General features: G+C 41.5%; 1 protein-coding gene across 3 annotated transcripts in view; it reads right to left on the bottom strand.

Moving 5' to 3' along the window:
* The window catches only part of LOC145978400 (netrin receptor UNC5C-like), a 546350-nt gene that overhangs the window by 216554 nt on the left and 309324 nt on the right, over window positions 1–20472 (bottom strand). For all 3 annotated transcript variants that reach the window (XM_083111023.1, XM_083111028.1, XM_083111032.1), the window contains exon 5: window positions 18002–18286. In XM_083111023.1, coding sequence (XP_082967149.1) covers window positions 18002–18286 — 285 coding nt within the window. The remainder of the gene's footprint in view (window positions 1–18001; window positions 18287–20472) is intronic.

The following is a 20472-nucleotide window of genomic DNA, read 5'->3' as shown; positions in this document are numbered from 1 at the left end:
GTGAAGATGTCAGTATGGTCCGCAAGAATACGACATACAATCTCACATTATTTATACACACCTCATAGGCTACCATTGTGCTTCAATCAATATTATATACTAGTAATAAGAATAATAGTTATTTATTAACATGTAAACTGAGTATTTTAACACCTGTATTAGCAGAAATAATTTGGTCATTACTGTGCCTGATATTGCTATAATATTAACGTATTTTACGTTACAATTTCTGCCAGTCAGCTCGATAGAATGGTTAGGGGGTTTCACAAGCACCCAAAGCGACAAATTGGTTGTAGAGACAAACCTCTTTTAATGGTTGAAACAAAACTTTTACTACAACGTAAAGTTAGAAGGTTTCAGAATGGATTTCCAATCACAAGAGGGGAAATGTTGAGAAAATAAAGAAAGATAAAAAGAAACAACGTATCACTTGAAAGCTGTTGTCAGAAACTTGAAGATTAAAGTTAGAGGCAACACATCAGCTTTCTACCGACACGGACACTGTAAATCAAGGGGTCCCTGGTTCGATACTCGGTGAAGGCACATTGTACAGTAGTCACAATACCACTTCAAACTGTAGGTCCAGTCCGCATTAGCCTATCTGTGAATAAGCTCAAAACTAAAAGCATAAGAAAACTCAAAACAGACTCTGTAGGCATAGACGAGAGACACTAGCCCCCCTCTACTTCGCTGCACTTTATGGCTCTGTCTGTACTCTGGCGTCTGGTTGGTTACAAGGTGCATCATCGAGCTGTCTACTTCGTCGATTTGGTGTCACGTAGTGTAACGTTTGCACTACGCTCTGGAGCGGTGTAATGTATGGTGTATGATGGTCACGTGGTGCGTGCTAACGAATCAAATTAACTGTTAAAGCAGCATATATGTAGATATTTGTTAAGTCTTCTGAACTTAACTTCGTTATCCGTCACTTGGTTCCACGTCATTTCTTTGCACTAGCCTGACACCTGGATACACCTGCACTACACCTATAGGTATTTTCTGCTGTTACGGCGGCCGATCCTCATCCTGGCAATGGAAGTGGGGAGCGGGGAAGCGACTAATCCAGCACGATAAGAAACGCAGCAGCGTGTAGAACGAGGTACACGTGGTACTTTCTTCCGCCGAGTCGTAACTCCAGGCGCCACCGCTGTTGTCTGATTGGTCTGCTGCGTATTGCCCGCTCCCCAATTCCCTTGCCAGCATGTAGGCCGCCCGCAGTAAGAGTAGAAAAGACCTATTGTGCCAAAAAGTGCAGCAAACTATACACGGGGCCACTGGCTTCACCATGCTGTGTTGCACGTGCTTCACTTCTTACAATTTGAATATCTCGCTGTTGACATTTTCGCTTCATTTCCACTTGGCTCTCTCGATGGCCCATCGACTTCTCCAATTTCTTTCCTCCTTGCCGAGAACTTTCCCTCTTCCTCATCCCCTACATGTTACAAAACAGAGAAAGAAACTTCACAGATTCTTCGAAATCGAATTTACCGGAGGGCAAGGAAGGAAATGAGGGGAAACGAGATGAAATAATGATTACGTCTTCATCCATTCTCTGGATGTTCCGAATGGATCGATGCGATACTTCCAGATAAGTTTGGACTTCTCGGAGCGGAAGTTTACCCTGATGACGTAATTCCAAATCTCTTGGCTGATTGTATCGACGAGGAAGGTAATCAAGACTCGGAGGAAAGCGAGAAAGAGGGGAGAGAAAATAGAGAAGAGTAAGTAGGCAAAGACAACTTGCAAGATTTATATGAATCGCAAAAAGGAACATATTTCTACTTACAAAACGAGCCTGTCTTCGTGGACTAGAGTTTCCTAAAGCTGCGAATCTTAAGTTCGAACTTCGCGTGAGGCCATGGATGTTCCTCTGTCTTTGTTTTCTCATTATTTAAGAGCTTATTCAAGCATTTATGTCTTCCAATGAACGCAACGATGTAATATATATATAAACACGGAGACTGTGCTGTGTGTCACGAATATATAGGTTATCTGCAAGAAAGAGAAAGCCAACTAAAGAAAAAAGACTGTACTCTTTACATCTTTTGTTTCGCATTCATAACGTTCATCTTCTTCAGAAAATGAACATAGTTCACAATCTTTCTTTTATATATCTCTGGTATTTCTCTCCCCTTCTCATTCAACATCCTCTCTGCATTCCACTTTCAAGTTCTTGACACTCTCTCGCTCCTTTCCTTTCTAGCCAATTGTTTTCCTGAAGTTTCTTTTGTACTTATTTTCCTCTACTTCTCACTACTTCCTCTTATCTTCTCTATCTCTTCCCTTACATTCGTTCCGCATCTATTGTATTCTCTTCTTTCCTGCCGGCTCGTTAAGCGTTAAGTGGTCGACTTCCAATCTCACCACCGAAATTCCCAGATTCGAGTCTCTGCCTCGCCATGTGTATTTTTGTGAGTGTCCAGTGATCAATTTCATCTAGTCATCGTCCCGATAGCTAAAAGTGGAGACAAAACGATACTAAATAACAAAAAGTATCTCTAATTTTATAATTCTTTGCTCTTTCCTATTGTCATTTCCTCTTGTTCAACCCAATTTCTTTCTTTCCTAATTTTTCTCTCGCGTTCTTGTTTTCATTCCACAACTAATGTCTCTCAAAATTCATTTTTAATTACCGTTCTCTTCTTTGCCGAGAATTGGTAACTTCACTGAAAATTTTGCATACTATTTATAAGCTGCAAAATCCATAAAAATCAATTGTTATTGCATGTGCTGCATAAAACATTCTCCTCATTTCCTACCCTTTTCAATCTCAATAGATTCCTGACATTCCTTCCTTTCCATTGGCAAGTCCAGTTCAGCTTCTTCCAGTAGTAAGACCAAAATTTCTCCGGGGCTCGCGGGAAGACGAATGTGTCCTTTCGACACTTGTAGGAATGGTTGGAGGCCATCAAAAACTTAACAGAGGTTCTATTAGCAGTAAATCGCCAACATCGACCGGTTCCGAAGCAATTGAATGTGATTTGTGGAAGAAGGGTGGAAAGTTCGCAGATTCGGGGCTAAGAAGGCCCAACGAACTTCACAGTTTCCAAGCTTAGCGAACACCAAGATATTGAGGACAGCATTCCTTTACTCTTGGAGCAAACACGCACTGTGAAACATGCGGGAGTAATCTCTATCTTTGTTCTTTCATTTGGGCTATTCATTGTAGTTAATAACACTAGGATAATCGAACCTATTATGCTACCTTGCAGGTTTCGTACCTTTCTTACCATCTCGTAGGAGTTGTATCGAGATAAGATCGAAAGTACTGCTTAAAAATCGAGACTTGTTGCTACAACCTGGACAATCTTGTCACCTTGTAATCAAGGCGTCCCGGTTTTTATTCCCGGTGGAGTTACATTACAGTCATGGACACTTCTGGGTTGTAACGATTCCATTGAAAGTTAATGGGATTGTTACAACCCAGAAGTGTCCGTGACTGTACAGTGGCTCCCTTGTACACACAGCACCTAAAATGCGTGAACTGACACAAATATGTTGACTCCAGTAATACATTACAGCGCATCAAAATACAGATAATGGGTGCTTTTTTTCAGCTGTTGGTTCGTGTTATGAGCTAAAAATATATCAATTGAACAGACCAAACACCATCATTTCCAAGAAACGAAAATAGGTGTATCACACTTCACTTGTGGTTTGCGACGGTTTGCGACGATGTAATCAATTGTTTAATACAGTTATATAGTCATAAAACTATTGAGAATATCTATGCAACGGCGACAGCAAACCACACAATAACTCACGTGAATGCTCAGAAGGAATTCTAAGCACACGTAATTTTCCAAATTCTCGAATATCATAGCGGATTTTCGAGACGATAAGGAAATTCGAAAAAAGCTGCCCTGGCGTCGGCCAAATGTCCCGCTGACATTTATACCTAGGTGTTGTAAAATCTTATATTGTTTTACTTCTTCTATCATAGTAATGTTATTTTTGGAGTGCCCCTTCATCAATTTCATCTAATCATAATCCTCATCCTTGCGAATAGTTTAAAGAGCCTGAAAAGCGACGTGATTTTTTTTTCTTTTTAAAAAAGTATAAAAAAAGTCACGATGTTTCAATAAAAGTGTAACTGAACATGGTGCGTTTTGGATACTTTCAGTTAACCTTATATTGAAACACCCTGTACGTTTGCCATTTTAGCTAAATGTTAATCATGAGGAAACATGTTACTCAGGAATCAACAGGTAACTCCATTCTCAGAACAAACATTGTTGTCTGGAATAACAGTATTATCCCTCGCATCAACAAACCCCATATAATATTGTACACTCTGATATTTACACAATCGGATGCAAAGTGAGTGCTGATTCTGTATCGGTTTCGGCACAAGTAAGTGTTCAGGATAGTTTTTTGACTACACACTCGGGTGCAACAGATCATTTTCATAGATAAAGGAGGGCGTCCCGATGACGCAGTGTTAGCGTAGTCGCCTTGTAATCAAGGGGTCCCGGTGGAGGCACATAGTGATTCGGATTCAACTTTCAGCTGTAGGTCCAATTCCGATTAGCCTTACTGTGCATAAAGTGGACTTACAACACCAACTCATCAATCAATCCTAGATGAAGGAGACACTGTTATGTAAAATCAACGCATCGTTTGGTTCCAAAAAGAATACTGGAGTTGAACTTGGAAGTTTAATGTCCGTTGTGGAGTTCTGTTAGCGTACTAGCGCACAATTCGTTTCTTTATTTGTGTGTTAATGATAATTGTTAGTTTTGTCTTTGTATGTTTCACTTAGATAACTACCCGCAATATCTCTATAACCGATTTCAACATCTTTCCGACTTTCACAGCCGCAACACCAGATCGCGCGAAAGGTCTCTGCTCTCCATTCCACTCCACAAATCCAACTTTTATGCAAATTCTTTTACTGTTAACACAGCAGGCCTTTGGAACAAGTTGCCACCTGAAATTCATGTCTCTTCCTCAATTGTGACGTTCAAAAAATTGTTAAAGTTACACATATTATACAATGAAAATTAAATGTTTGATTTCCCTAATAATATGGCGGGTGCAGAGTATGACAGAAGGACGTAAGGCACAAAAATTATTTAGCGTAATAGTTAAGATGAATTATCGTCAAAGTATATCGTTTTGGACTGTGTTTTAAGTATGTGTAATATTGGACTGTGCTTAAGAAAGTGTAGTGTTATGTATATGCTTGTACGTCTGTAAGGGCAAAAATATGTATGTGTGTGTGTGTGTGAGTGTGTGCGCCCGTATCTATAGGTTAGATTATCTTTCTTATATGTAATTTTTCTTTGTATTTTTATTTCTCTGTAATTTTTATATTTTTTTCTTTCTTTTTTTCAATATTTTAATTATTTCATATTCAATTTTTTTTGTAAACATGGTCAAGTGGAAGAAAAGGCTCCACAGCCTTAACTTCGCCATGTAAAAGAAGACGAAATAAATAAATAAATAAATATAAGCTCTCCATATGGAAGAGGAGGAAGTTTCATAGATGAGTTTTCAGTGTTCAGTGTGCCTCAATTGATCTGTTGAAGTTACGATCGGAGGCTGTGCTCTGATCAGATTGCCAGTTGGGGTGAGACCAACAGTAGTCGTCGACCTAGATTAAAATAATATCAGCGGAAGGAGGTGTGTTTTTCGAATGGGTAGACCAAGAGTGGTCAACTCAGCCGTAACAATAACCATATGAAAATACATTCAGCCAGATGAGGTAGGGAGAAACGCCGGTTCTCTCCTGAAAATTGTAATCAAGAGTTCTCTTTGACCCGATCGCCGGGTATCCTCTTGATGCCCAAAATGGGTGTCGCCCAACTACGTTTCACTCGTATCCAAGTTTCATAGGAGGCTGAGTAGGACTCGGAACCGCTTCTTTAGTCGGTACATAAGTAGTTCCAATTCAGAAATCAAAACTTGAACTATCAATTGCCTTTTTCATAAACGCTCTACAGGATAGTATATCCTTTATGTTATGGAATTCAGTGCATTTGGCTCTACTATGTACTTGTACTGGACAACTACAGAGCATTCCCTGACATTCGCTATGAGACTCGGCGGAAAGCGGCCCGGCGTCATTGCTTGTCTTTCCCGGTGAATGGGGTCGGCGACAGTCGCTAGAATCGGCTATTAAAATTACAGTTTCATATTGTGTACTAACCTTGACTACAGAAAGTGTTGAAAATGATGTCCCTCTGCTGCAACACATTCCTGACATCTTCAAAGGAAATTGGCATTTACACGTGCAAGTTCTTCTACTTCTCCCGATTTAAGAATTTTATAAATGCTGTGGTTTCTGAAACACCAGTTTCTTGTGAGAGGCGGCGGATAGATTTCCGAGGAGACTGTTCTAACCTTTGTCCTATCTCATCGAGTTTTTCCTCGGTAAGTACACGTGGGTTTTTCTTTCCACTTTTATTCAGAACTGACCCTGTTACTCTAAACTTTTTTACGAGGTTTAATATAGTGGTCCTACGTAGAACGGGAATACCAGGAAATTTCGTTCCTCTTTCCGAAGTAACACTCTACAAGATAAATCCTTTGTTGTAATGTAAACTTTTGTGGTGCCATATTAAGCCACAATATTCAACACACGGACATGACACAAAACAACTTCCGAGGGAGGATTATACTGGCGTCAGTCTGCAACGTCAACAGAAAGGGAAAGGGAGGGAAGGTAGGGAGAGCGAAAAAAACAGTGTAGCGTGCGAATGTCGCGGACCCCGTTCACCGGGAAAGACCAGCACTGACGTCGGGCCGCTTGCCGCCGAGTCTCGTAGCGAATGTCAGGGACTGCTCTGTATGAGGAAAATGTGCTTTATACTAACTACGAAAACTTCACGGTAATTGTACAGAAAAAGCCTCCATATTTTATAACTTCTTTTGTTTCAGATTACTGTTACAGTGGAGCAGCCACCGAAGAAACACCGCAGAGATTAGTTGGCCCGGAGTTGCTGAAAAAATGCCCCCGCCTAAGGTAAGTACAAAAATTATGGATACTTAAGAATGCAAAATGGTGGTCATTGTAGTTCTTTTCAGCAAACAATGGTTTGACAAATATCTAGGAGAAGGGCAATCTTGAACCTTGACTGAGATGGAGAAAACTTAAGACTGCAAGGAACTGCTAAACAACCCCCAATCTCTACTCCGGGAGAAGGCAAAAAGACCCACTCGGAAAAGAAATTTACACAATGGAGGAAAGGAAAAAAATAACAATTGCGGGTTATATGGCGCAGAAGGAAAAACTGTTTCCTTGAGGGGAAAGTGGCTTTCTTCTTGGCAATCTAATTCAGTTTTAATTCCGAGCCAAATGACTGCCAAATGAGATCGACGGAGAAGGGAAGCCGAGCCTCTGTGCCTTCCGGCTGTTGAGAACAAACGTTTTACCTCATATTCAACTCCTTGGTAATCTTAAGAGCAAAACTTTACATTTTTGCCCCCACTACCTTCTCCTTTCTCTTGACTCAGCCACCGTTCCAACCCTCTTGTTTCGAGTTTCATAATTAGAATTGGAATTTTGTTTCTCTTCTCAAATTGTGTAGATGATGTACTTTCGCTCGACGACCAATGAGAGTTCAGGAAGAGGTAAAGTATTTCCCTTTAAGCCGGGCATGTATTCCGTATTGCGTAATGGTAAGAGTAATTAAAATTTGCTAGCTCGAATTAAATTAAGTCTTTTCGCATTGCAAGAGAAAACATTTGATGAACCCAGGAGGACTGAAACAACAATAAGTGTGTATGAAAATAAATTAACATTCGTTTACTAACATCCTTCTGAAACGCAATTTAGATCCAAAATGGCGATATGGTTTGGAAAGAAGATGTACTGGCTAGGAAATCTGAAGAACAGGAAATGCTGGGTGAGCTAAAGGCGGAAAGTTAAGTACAACCTTTGAGCATAAAGTTAAGATTGCAAGTTTTGCATTTATCGTCAGGTATTTTGGATGAAGAGAATGATGATGAAGGCTTGCAAATTTAACTTGTTAGCGAACAATAACTAGAAAGAAACTGAATAGAGGGTTTAGTCCAACCAGGTTTGTGGAGCACGTATTGTGGCCAACTTTAGCAGATACCTGTATTTGAGATGTTTGTCGAAACTTCAGCCATTCTAACTGTAAACTTTACAGAAACAGGGCACTAGCCCCTCTTGAGGAAACAGACCAAGAAAGCAAGAAGCGGTAATGGCTCTAAGTAAAACTTAGTTAGGCTTTGTTGGTACTTGTCTCTTGTTTGGACATTGATAATCTACGTTTTGCACACAAAATGGTACATTACAGTAGGCCTATCTCTTGCAGCATTCTTCATGTAAATCAGCAGCCGCCATCTAAAGGCGAAAAAGTGGTGGTATAAGCGCTGAAGTTGATTTTCTCAGTGTATTACAACTTATTATGCAAAATGATTAAGTAAAATTAATTACCACTGCACACTATTTCCAACGAAATATTTAGGATTTCGTGGGGGGCTTCATCCCCAGAGCCCACCCCCTAGCTGAGTGCCTGTACGTGGAGTATAATGCACTTGTTGGTTTGAGTTTGTTTTGAAGTTCACTGTATGCACAGGCTACTCGGTACTGGACCTATAGTTGAACCACTATGCCTCCATCGGGTATCGAACACGGGGCATTTGATTTCGAGGCGACGAATTTATTACTAGGTCATCTGAGAGATGCTTGAATTATAAAATTACTTTTTGCATATTTTTTTATCGGTTTGTATCAATAAATTCGAGACGAGATAGGTGGTCAGAGGTAGGTCAAAACCCTCCCCTTTAGGATTTCATTGTCGTGAATAAAATAGGGCAATATTCTCTCCATGGTCTAATCCATTATTACATCCAAAATGTTTTTCAGCAGTTGAAACGCTCCGCGATTTTATTAATATTATTAAGCATGATGTTGTTTACCGTGCAGTTTGGCATGCCATGGCCGGAAAGTTGGGGATATAAGAGCAATAAACCACGCCACCAGACAAAGTTGGTGGACGCCCGAATTTGTTTCCAGCGACTAAGCCCTTGGAAAACATCGCTGGGACAGCCAATCACCCCGTATAAGGAACCCCTTATGCATCCTATTAGCCGGCGGTGAATATTTCATGGCCCTTTACACCCAAACACCGACCCTGCAACCTTGTTTGGCCCTCAATCGGAAGTGACGTGGCGGAAACGGGAGAGGGAGGGAACTGACAGTGTTTACCGCAGCCTTCTTCGTCGGGGAGAAGCCAAGCCATCAGATATACGAGGTCTTCATAGCGGTAGACTTATTTGTGGGGAGGTTATAGCACCGCATAACCGCACGACCCCCCTTTTTTTCTTTCTCTTTCTCTGCCTTTTATTTCGCATGAACAGACGAGATGATGCTCCGAAAACGGGCATAACTCTGCAAAGCGGACATTTTTAAAAAGAGGCATGTAGAAATTAAATTGTCTTCTCCTTCTTCCTCTTTCCCGCTCCAGGATAAATGCGGCAGGCTTTAAAGTAGATGGCAGAATTCTCGGCTTAAAGATGTTCCACCACTATGTTCACCCGTGTGCAACGACCGATACGAATGAATGGTGACAATGTTCTACAGCTGAAGGCATTTTTATGGTGACGTAAATGCTTACTGTTATTCAATGCAATGAGAATAATTCTCTGTGTTGAAATCTTAATGGAAAAGAAAAGTAAAGCTATCCCCTGTGAGCCATAGAAGTGTATTGGAGGTGTGGACTCACAGACCTCGGCCACACTGGATGTGATGTGATCAGCATCACGCTTCGGCCGTCTATAGCCCCGAGGGTTTCCCATCAGTTAGAGGCTCCATGAGCCCCAGGGACATTGCTAGATGATCCCAAGAGACCGCCCAACCCGAGAATTGGACCCGGGTTTCCTGCGTAACAGTCAGATTATCGTCTGGATCATTGTGGTTCCGAAATCTTCTTGTTCATGCACAGATTAAAATAATTGTTTGGAAAAACAAAAAATGTTTCTGATAAAACTAACTAACTAACTCTCTAGCCTTCTTAAACCCGAAGGTTCATGGCTGCAGCAACACAGGCCTTCCATCTGTCCCTATCTTGAGCAAGATCTAAATACTCTTTTCCATCCCTACCGATTTCCTTTAGGTCCATCTCAACGTTGCCCCTCCATCTTCGCCTTGGCCTTCCTACCTCTTACCGTCAATAAGAATCCTGTAAACTCCTCTCTCCTCTCCCATTCATGCCACATGGCCTTCCCACCTAAGTCTTCTTGCCAAACATTTCTTAAAATAGGCGACAAACAATGTTCACCAGCTCCAAATTATTTTATAAAACGTGCCTATCTGTTTATTTAATAAAAAATGCTAAAAAAGTAACATATTTAGTAAAAGTTACCTTATATATACAGGGTGGGCACAAAGTCGCTTTCCCCAAATATTTGTTTTCTTCATTTATTGCGGGAAGCGACTATGTGACCACCCTGGATATTGTGTGTGTGTGTGTGTGTGTGTGTATATATATACAGGGTGTTTCTAAAGGTCGTTTACAACGCTTGGGAGGTGATTCCTCACACGAAAACAAGCAAAAAGTCTAAGTTCCATTTTTACGACAGAGGCTTCGTTTCCGAGATAGGAGCCTCGCAAAAGGTGACAAAGTGAACGTCACACTTAACTGGGACGAATACTATCACAGATAGAGAGGCGGTTCCAAGGGAATCATAAAGGAATCGTATGTGCTCAGTCCGGAAGTCACTATGAAAAGTTCACTGCACGCATGCGCAATGGAGTCCTCAAAGGAATTGGGGATTTCCAGCAACAACAATGCATGGAAAAGGTATGTAACGCAGCAAGAAGTACCGTGACAATGAGAAATGCGTTCAAGACAACACATCCCGACCTCAAACATCAAAACATGACCACCGAACACAAAATCCGAAAAGTTGAGCACGGTTGCATACCCCAGTTACACGCGAGGAATGAACGAATCATGTCATGTGGCATACGAGAGACAGGAGGAGGGAAAGAAAAACACAATATCAGATGATTGCGACAACGTGTATTTTTACACGCGACAACTACGTAATATCCCCCCCTCACACACACACACAACAAACAACAAATGCTACAATATCTTACGCACAGACAGTCCGTGTCACTGTACACCAACTGAAGATGTCACTTTTACCACACAAAGGGGGTGGGGAGCAATACCAAAAGTGTTCTCACTGGTATTTGGCGAGGGCAATAATCACAGACGGTTTTCAAAATGTCTGCCGTTTACTTCTACGCAGAGATGACAGCGACGAATCAAGGATTGTCGAGTACGAGCAAACAAGCCAGGTGTATCTGCTACCGTCGCGGCGGCGACGTTGATGCGAGCAACGAGGTCCTCAGCTGATGTGACAGGTGTGTCGTATACGAGGGTTTTCATTTCTCCCCAGAAGAAAAAATCGAGAGGGTTGAGATCTGGCGACCTCGGTGGCCAAGGCACAGGCTCATCCCTACCAATGAACCTATTGCGAAACACGTCATGCAGGAAATGTCGTACATTACGATCGAAATGAGCTGGTGCACCATCGTGTTGGTACCACATTTCTTGCCGCAGTGCCAAAGGTACGGTCTCCAACAGTTCAGGCAGAACCTCACTAAGAAATGCATGATACGTGCGACCATTCAGGCGAACAGGGAGAATGTATGGTCCAATTAAATGATCATGTACTATCCCGCACCACACATTCACTGAAAACCTGTGCTGGTGATGGGCCACAAAAAGTGCATGTGGGTTGTCAAAGTCCCATACATGACTGTTTCTACTATTGAAGACATCCATCCTGGTGAAAATGGCTTCATCTGTCCACAATACGTTTGCCCCGAAGTGAGGGTTTGTGTCCAGCTGATGCAACAACCATTGGCAAAACTCCATACGAGGGCGAAAGTCACGAGGTAACAGTTCTTGTACTTTCTGCAGTTTAAAAGGGTGCATTCCTTCATCTGACAACACTCGCCAAACATTCACATGAGACGTGTTTCGTGCCCGAGCGAGCACTCGCGTACTGGTGCCAGGATGTTCTGCGACCGCTGTTAACACATCTTCTGCAAACTGATGTGTGCGTACACTTCGGGGTCTTCCAACTTCTTGTCGCGGTGGTAACACTGACCCTGTTTCACGCAGTCGACTGTCCACTACCTGAAAGAAGGTGTGAGACGGTAAACGTCTATGTGGAAAGCGTTCTCCATAAAGACGCCTTGCCTCACGGCTATTACCACGTGCCTCCCCATACATGAGATGCATGTCTGCTAGCTGCTGGGTCGTATACGCAGCCATCTGTGTAATAGGGAGCTGGAACTGCAAAGTATTGTTTTTGTTTAACACTGGCACACTGCACAAATTGGCCGTATCACCGTACGAACACCACAGACCAATTGTTGCGATACTTGACTTGCCCACTCCACCACGTCAACTTATTTCAATGCAACATACTAGTACTCTTCAATGCGTATGACAACCTAGAGCGAACTGCTGATCATATCCCAGCACCTGCAACACGATTGGGACGACTGCCGGAGAGAACCAACCCTTCGAGCTCCTCTCGCGGGAACAGCAGTCATGAAGGTCAAACGTAGACTACGAGAGCCAGACTTGCCTGTGCAGCGCTTCCAAAACTGGTCTCTTTTACGTCACAATGATCGCGTGCGAACACTTTTGGTATTGCTCCCCACCCCCTTTGTGTGGTGAAAGTGACATCTTCAGTTGGTGTACAGTGACACGGACTGTCTGTGCGTAAGATATTGTAGCATTTGTTGTTTGTTGTGTGTGTGTGTGAGGGGGGGATATTACGTAGTTGTCGCGTGTAAAAATACACGTTGTCGCAATCATCTGATATTGTGTTTTTCTTTCCCTCCTCCTGTCTCTCGTATGCCACATGACATGATTCGTTCATTCCTCGCGTGTAACTGGGGTATGCAACCGTGCTCAACTTTTCGGATTTTGTGTTCGGTGGTCATGTTTTGATGTTTGAGGTCGGGATGTGTTGTCTTGAACGCATTTCTCATTGTCACGGTACTTCTTGCTGCGTTACATACCTTTTCCATGCATTGTTGTTGCTGGAAATCCCCAATTCCTTTGAGGACTCCATTGCGCATGCGTGCAGTGAACTTTTCATAGTGACTTCCGGACTGAGCACATACGATTCCTTTATGATTCCCTTGGAACCGCCTCTCTATCTGTGATAGTATTCGTCCCAGTTAAGTGTGACGTTCACTTTGTCACCTTTTGCGAGGCTCCTATCTCGGAAACGAAGCCTCTGTCGTAAAAATGGAACTTAGACTTTTTGCTTGTTTTCGTGTGAGGAATCACCTCCCAAGCGTTGTAAACGACCTTTAGAAACACCCTGTATATATATATATATATATATATATATATATATATATATATATATATATATATATAATTTGCGAAACATATTGCATTATGTTGATTCAGAGAGATCAGATTCTTGTCTGAATGTAAAATCTCTGCAGGCATATTGGAACCGTACAATCTGCTTTGCTTTATCATGTGGAATTGTAAAAAGGTCCCTTTTATGAGAAGCAAGGCTACAAAGAATGAATAAGAAAAGTATAGTTGAGAAGGCAGTTAAATGGGGAGACTGACAAAACACCTTATGTGAATATCTTGGGTGTGATTTCAGTGGTTGCAGCCTTGTTAGTGTGTAGTAGTTCCACTTTTCACTGTTGAATGCACGATAACGTGTGAAAGTCCTTCAAAAGGATCAGTTACTTCACCTTCTACACTCCATTGAGCTTCTAATGAGAATATTTCTGCATTATGTAAAACGAACACTTAGGCTACCTTTCCTCCGAACAATCACAGTTCAAATTTGAACAGCTGCTGCATACAAGTGCAAACGCTATCAGGTTGGTTAATAAGAAGCAGCTACGTGCTCTGAGTCTACATCCGACAGCCGTTTGAACAGGTTAATCAGAGGCAGAGCCTATCTAACCTCGGTTGTTTTCCCAACATTAGTAATCGACCTGGCTGTATCCACGTGGCCACTTACAACGAGAAATGCGTGTCCAGACACAATTCATTTCGCTTGTCAGACCTTAAAGGTGATATCCCGACGGTGTGAGGGAACTCAAAGGAAACTGTCGTGTGTATCGCGTACTCAACCTTGTGAAAATGTTCATATTCTGGGATCGTTTATGCAATCTAACGGCAAGAGTTAATGCCCGGATGGAGATATGTATATTTACCCCAGGAGATGATGTCCATACTTCTGATAAGAGAAAATTCACATCAGCATATGGCAACGTTGTGTACATAAAATTTCGTATCGTAATTTGGCGTCATTGGTTCATTGTTTTGTGGGTCTGTGACTATGTGATTTCATCCCGTTACAACAAAGCCTTGCCTCTACGTGTCTTGCAAGCGCAAGTTTGTGGAACGACTGCGTGGAAGAATCACGGGTGGAATTGAAAGTGAAGTCTGCATACACCGCGGCACATGAGGAAACACGACATGAATATCTTCAAGTACTCTGTATTATTTAGGTGGGTGGGATTATGTCTTGGTTCTCCAAATCTATTCAATAAAACTGATACAACAACAGAATCTGAATCTGCGTGTTTCTGCAGTACTTTGTTATCATCTTATTCTTGTTACGATTTAGGGTCAATCCATATGAAATCATACCAGCTGGTTGCTTGACCATTTTTAAAAAAGTTTATTTTTTGAGTGGTGTGAGCCTCATATATTGACAGTTCAGAACCACTCTTATTTTATTTTTACTATCACCGATTTGAAGATGGCGGGCATTTTTTATCATGGCCCTCGTCATGTTCTCCATTCGTAAGCATCAGCGGCAACTTTTTTTTCTCAGCTCTGTTAAGTCCTACGACAATGAGACAAAATCTGTGATGTTAAGCACATTATAGGCTACAATTATATTTCTGTGTAATTTTCTAAATATTATTCCTTCATAATAAATTTTAAGGTTAAAATTGTGTATTTTAATCGCTCAAAATGACATTTTCGGACATTTTTTTGAGGGGGAAGGCAGTTTACTTGACACTTGAATTTTTTTGCGCAAGTACCTGTGTACCAATAGAGTACGTCCAAATTATTTGAAGCTTGAGACTTTAATATTTGTTTTTCTACAGGGTCATAAACATGTACTTTTTGTTAAAAAAGTACAAGTTCAGGGTTAAATATCTCTGGTGGGCAGTTGTTTAAAAATCTGAAATTTGTACACAATACAGTACTTCATGATAAGTAACTTCAGTAAAAAATTTGAGTTTGAGATTTAATTGGTTTAGGAGATACAAAACTCGTGAAAAATTCAACATTTTTGCATTAAATATGGCATGCCTAATTTCATTTCTTATTAACATTTTGTGTTGAAATTCTGCAAACTGCAATTTGGAATGTCAATGAACAACATTACAATCCTGAAATGGCTCTGCAATAAAGTATATATACGAGGGCGTGCTGAAAAGTAACGCTTCCTAGGTTTTTATTTTCTTTGTTACCTTGTAAACGCATTTTGGGTTTTGAGCAACCATACATTACACTTATAAGACTTTCCACCTTCTCCATTATAGGTTTCAAACTTCTATCGCCAGGGGGTGCTGAACTATTGCGAGGAAAATGTCAGCATGTAACAATGCAATGTTGGTGAAGCGCCTGAAGTAGCGTGCCGTGATCGAGTTTATAACCGCAGAAAATGTACTACAAATTGACATTCATCTGAGACTGAGGGAATATTATGGGGATGAATGTATAAACTTCAGTACTGTGCGATCTTGAGTTTATCATGCTCTTAAAGAAAACCCCAGCTGAAGAAATCTCAGCTATGTGAGAGAATGGAATGAAAGGCCGCGAAATGCAACTGATGGAGGTCATCGGAATCGTGTTCAGCTGGAGTTATCTTTATGAGCATGAACAGCCCATGATCGCACAGTACTGCTGTCTACACATTCATCCCCATAAAGTGCCCTCAGTCTCAGATGAATGTCAATTTCTAGCACATTTTCTGCGTTTAGAAACTCTTACCACTGCACGCTACTTCAGGTACTTCACCGACATTGCATGGTTACATGCTGCCATTTTCCTCGCAATAGTTCAGCACCCCCTGGCGATAGAAGTTTGAAACCTTCAATTGAGAAGCGGGAAAGTCTTATAAGTGCAATGTATGGTTGCTCAAAATCCAAAATGCGTTTACAAGGTAACAAAGAAAATAAAAACCTAGGAAGCGTTACTTTTCAGCACGCCCTCGTATATATACTTTATTGCAGAGCCATTTCAGGATTGTAATGTTGTTCATTGACATTCCAAATTGCAGTTTGCAGAATTTCAACACAAAATGTTAATAAGAAATGAAATTAGGCATGCCATATTTAATGCAAAAATGTTGAATTTTTCACGAGTTTTGTATCTCCTAAACCAATTAAATCTCAAACTCAAATTTTTTACTGAAGTTACTTATCATGAAGTACTGTATTGTGTACAAATTTCAGATTTTTAAACAACTGCCCACCAGAGATATTTAACCCTGAACTTGTACCTTTTTAACAAAAAGTACATGTTTATGACCCTGTAGAAAAACAAATATTAAAGTCTCAAGCTTCAAATAATTTTGACGTACTCTATTGGTACACAGGTACTTGCGCAAAAAAATTCAAGTGTCAAGTAAACTGCCTTCCCCCTCAAAAAAATGTCCGAAAATGTCATTTTGAGCGATTAAAATACACAATTTTAACCTTAAAATTTATTATGAAGGAATAATATTTAGAAAATTACACAGAAATATAATTGTAGCCTATAATGTGCTTAACATCACAGATTTTGTCTCATTGTCGTAGGACTTACCAGAGCTGAGAAAAAAAAGTTGCCGCTGATGCTTACGAATGGAGAAAATGACGCGCGCCATGATAAAAAATGCCCGCCATCTTCAAATCGGTGATAGTAAAAATAAAATAAGAGTGGTTCTGAACTGTCAATATATGAGGCTCACACCACTCAAAAAATAAACTTTTTTAAAAATGGTCAAGCTACCAGCTGGTATGATTTCATATGGATTGACCCTTTATAGAGTTCAACACAGTGCGATTGCGAATCGAGCCATATTTTAGTTCTCTGAGTTGATAACATGCAAAATGAGGACGAGATAAAACATTTACTTCTTCAGGTTTACTGTTACCATTACAATTTCAGCAACTGTATCTTCTTACTTGCTACCACGTGACTTCAATCAATAAATGATTCATTTCTCCTTAGAAGGGTCTATTGTAGTGAAAGCGGCCTTACCTGTCACAGACTATCTATAAATACACTATATAATTTGCTCAGCAATGACTGCACAAAAACTAAACAGACGATAAAATAACTTCACAATTATGCAAATTATTGTGCAACCCACACATGAGTCAAATTTCTACTTGGGGTAGAAGACATCCTCAAGTCAAACTGGCAACCGCGTCTCCCGTGACTACATTGTTGCAGGCCTACGAGGCTCTGGCGCCTGAAATCTCAACAAGTCTCTGAGGCTTGTGTTATACGTATTGTGTCCCTTCATCCATTTGATCTCATCACAAAAGTGGGAGAAATGCGACGTTAAATAAACGAAATCAATTAATCAGATTTGTACTTGTATTGAAGCAAACGTGAAAATAAGTTCAATGAAATCTAATCTGATTGTCAATGGGTTCGACTGAATGGAATTAATTGAACTCTATATTATGTTTTACATTGAACTATTCGTCAATAATTGTTCGTTTCAATTGCTACGCAATAGAAGAAAAATGTATTAATGTCGTATTGTGGCTGTCCTAACCGAAGTTTGACAAACGTTAACGATACTCCGATAACAGCTTGAAGGCGAGTTACGCAGTCTTGATCGACCAATCACGCACGTGTATCCCAACAGGAAGCAGACGACAGCTAAAGCAAGTACCTATCTCTTCCTCTCTCGCCAGCACTGTACAATGTTGAAGGGCTTTCTCATGGAAATAATCTGGCCCTACAACTAATCATTCTTTGTAAACAAAGAACACACTCACCATACACAGTCAACTGAGCAGGCTCGCTGACCCTCCGACTGGCCACGTTCTCGGCCACGCAGGAGAAGTTTCCCATGTCTGCGAGGCGGGCCTGGATGATGAGGAGATGGCCCTCGCTGGAGATGATGTAGTTGCTCTCCTTGTCCGGGTCGATGGGGTTCCCGTTCCGGAGCCAGTAGACGCGCGGCGGGGGCACTCCGGGGGGCGGGTGGCATCGCAACTCAGTCTGCTGCTCCAGCTCCACCGTTTGGGAGTATGGCGGCGAGTCAAACTGCTTCTTCAAATCTGAAAGAACAAGATAACTTGATAAGTGGTCGAGAAACAACAAATTACATGCGTTCTTACATCTCAATTAGGTGAGTGTGCAGAGAAAAAGCCAAATCTGTTGAATACGATTTTATTCTGGGACAATAATGTCTAGGGTTCAATTTTTTAAACACATTGGCTTGTAAGCGCACACCGTACTAGCTCAAGAACTAATAATTTACAATCGTATCCATTGAACGACATCTGTTGAAAAAAATCCGAGTTAAACATTCAAAATAAACCGAAACCCTTGAATGGTGAAGGAAAGAAAACTGTATGAAGTATAAAATACACACGCTCATACAATCCGCACGATATGGTATACTACTATACATACTTAGCTTATACAGAGTATCACAAAAGAAGAGGATTCTTGCCAGAAGGGGGTGCAAGGTATGTCCCTCGCTCGGCAGTTGTCATGATAATGTGTTGTCGTCAGAATGACTCCAGGAATGTTAGATCGGATGAGACAAGAGCTTCTTGCGACCCTGTCAGCCTGCATCAACGCTGGGGGCCGCCATTTTGAACTCCTAATGTAACTTTTTCTTCGTAAAGTACTACGATACACAATTAGTAATGTCCATATTAAATCTACAAGCCGCATCGTTCAGTTGTCTTATTCCAATGTCATAGGCAGCCCTGACTAGTTTTAGCTTGTAACTTTTTAATGACGTGTTTCCGAACAGGGGTTCCTTGACGAATATTGTTACTTGGGCCAGCCTCCATCCAGCATGCCACTTTAATTCAAGGTCACGGAAACACCCTGTAGATAGTTTAAGAAAAAGATCGAGCAACTTTCGCGATGGATGTTTGTTTCCACATGTATGCCAATAAGTCATAATTCATCTTCATCGCAGCAATATAAAATAACCAAAACGCAATTGGAAATAAGTGAGTTCGATGAATAAGAAATAATAAGTCATGCTTGAGTAACTTGTGTGTAGATGTGGAGGCCAGAGACAGCTCCATGCGGTGCGAGTTTTTCTCCTGCACTCTGTACTTTATGCCAGTAAGTAGCAGAGCAGGAGTGGGGGAGTCATTTACGTCGACCGGTAAAATACTGCGGGGTGAAGCACCCTTCTTTTGACGGAGCCACCACCTGTTCTTTCAGCCATGATTACAATGCCACACTGCACTGTTACTCGCGAATCAGATGACGAGAGTATTCCCCGCTGTAGAAACGCGACCGACGAAGCCCCCCTATATCGTTCACTCCTTCTTTCCGCCTCTCTTACAACGCTACAATACCGCTGCTCGCTCTGCAGTACATACTATACTCTATCCCGGGAATATGTGGAGCAATTCCGCACATAACGGTACAGAAGGGGAGAAAACGAGTGGGCGGAGCGAAGAAGTACGCACTGCTGTTAACAGCTGATAGCTGCAGCCGCAGTCCTCACTTTCCCTTTCACGCTTTCATTGGTCGAAACCCCCTCTTTTCACTTCTTCCTCAGAGATTTGTTCACTCGCGCCAGAGATTACCGGGATAGAATATAGAGCGTTGGGGTTCACCAGGTGTGAAGACGGTTAGGAAACTAATGACCGTATCTTCGAGTTTCTATTACAAGAATTCGAGGACGCATGCCGATCACTTCTGAATCCCATTTGTCAACATGAAGACCATTCCTCTATGCACCGTACGTGTTACCCATAATATACAAATGTTGCGGATCTCTTTACGGTGACGTAATACACAGTCAATGCGGGCAAAGCTAGGTTCCCATTGGTTTTTGTCTAGCTGCAGGCCAGTTTGAAAGTAAAGTTTGCAACTAATTTTTTTCCCCTGTCGGTTTCAGAAGCGCAGAGATATAATTTGCCCCACTCGAAATCCCCGAACGCAGCTGCCGCTACAGGTCATTGGGAAAGGTCGAAAAGTTTCGTTTGATTGCCACTACCAGATGTCCAGGTAATCAAAATGCCAACAAAAACGCCATCGCGATCAAACAGCGGAAACGCGATTACGCTGCTCTGGGGAGGGGGTGGGTTTAGCACCTCATTGTATAACGATTCAGGAAATCGGGAAACGTATTCGGTTGAGCGGCGCGTGCATGGACGTGCACGAATGCAAATAATTCCGATTTCACTAACGAATCAGGGTTCAATACATTTGTTTTAAAGAACCGATGGTGTACAGGTCACCACGTGGACTATTAACATATTTCCAA

The sequence above is a fragment of the Lepisma saccharinum genome, chromosome 1, assembly GCF_977018435.1.
Source record: "Lepisma saccharinum chromosome 1, izLepSacc3.1, whole genome shotgun sequence".
In the NCBI taxonomy this organism is placed as follows: Eukaryota; Metazoa; Arthropoda; class Insecta; order Zygentoma; family Lepismatidae; genus Lepisma; species Lepisma saccharinum.
Note: the sequence above shows the minus strand (reverse complement) of the source record. Positions and strands in the feature narration are given on the sequence as shown.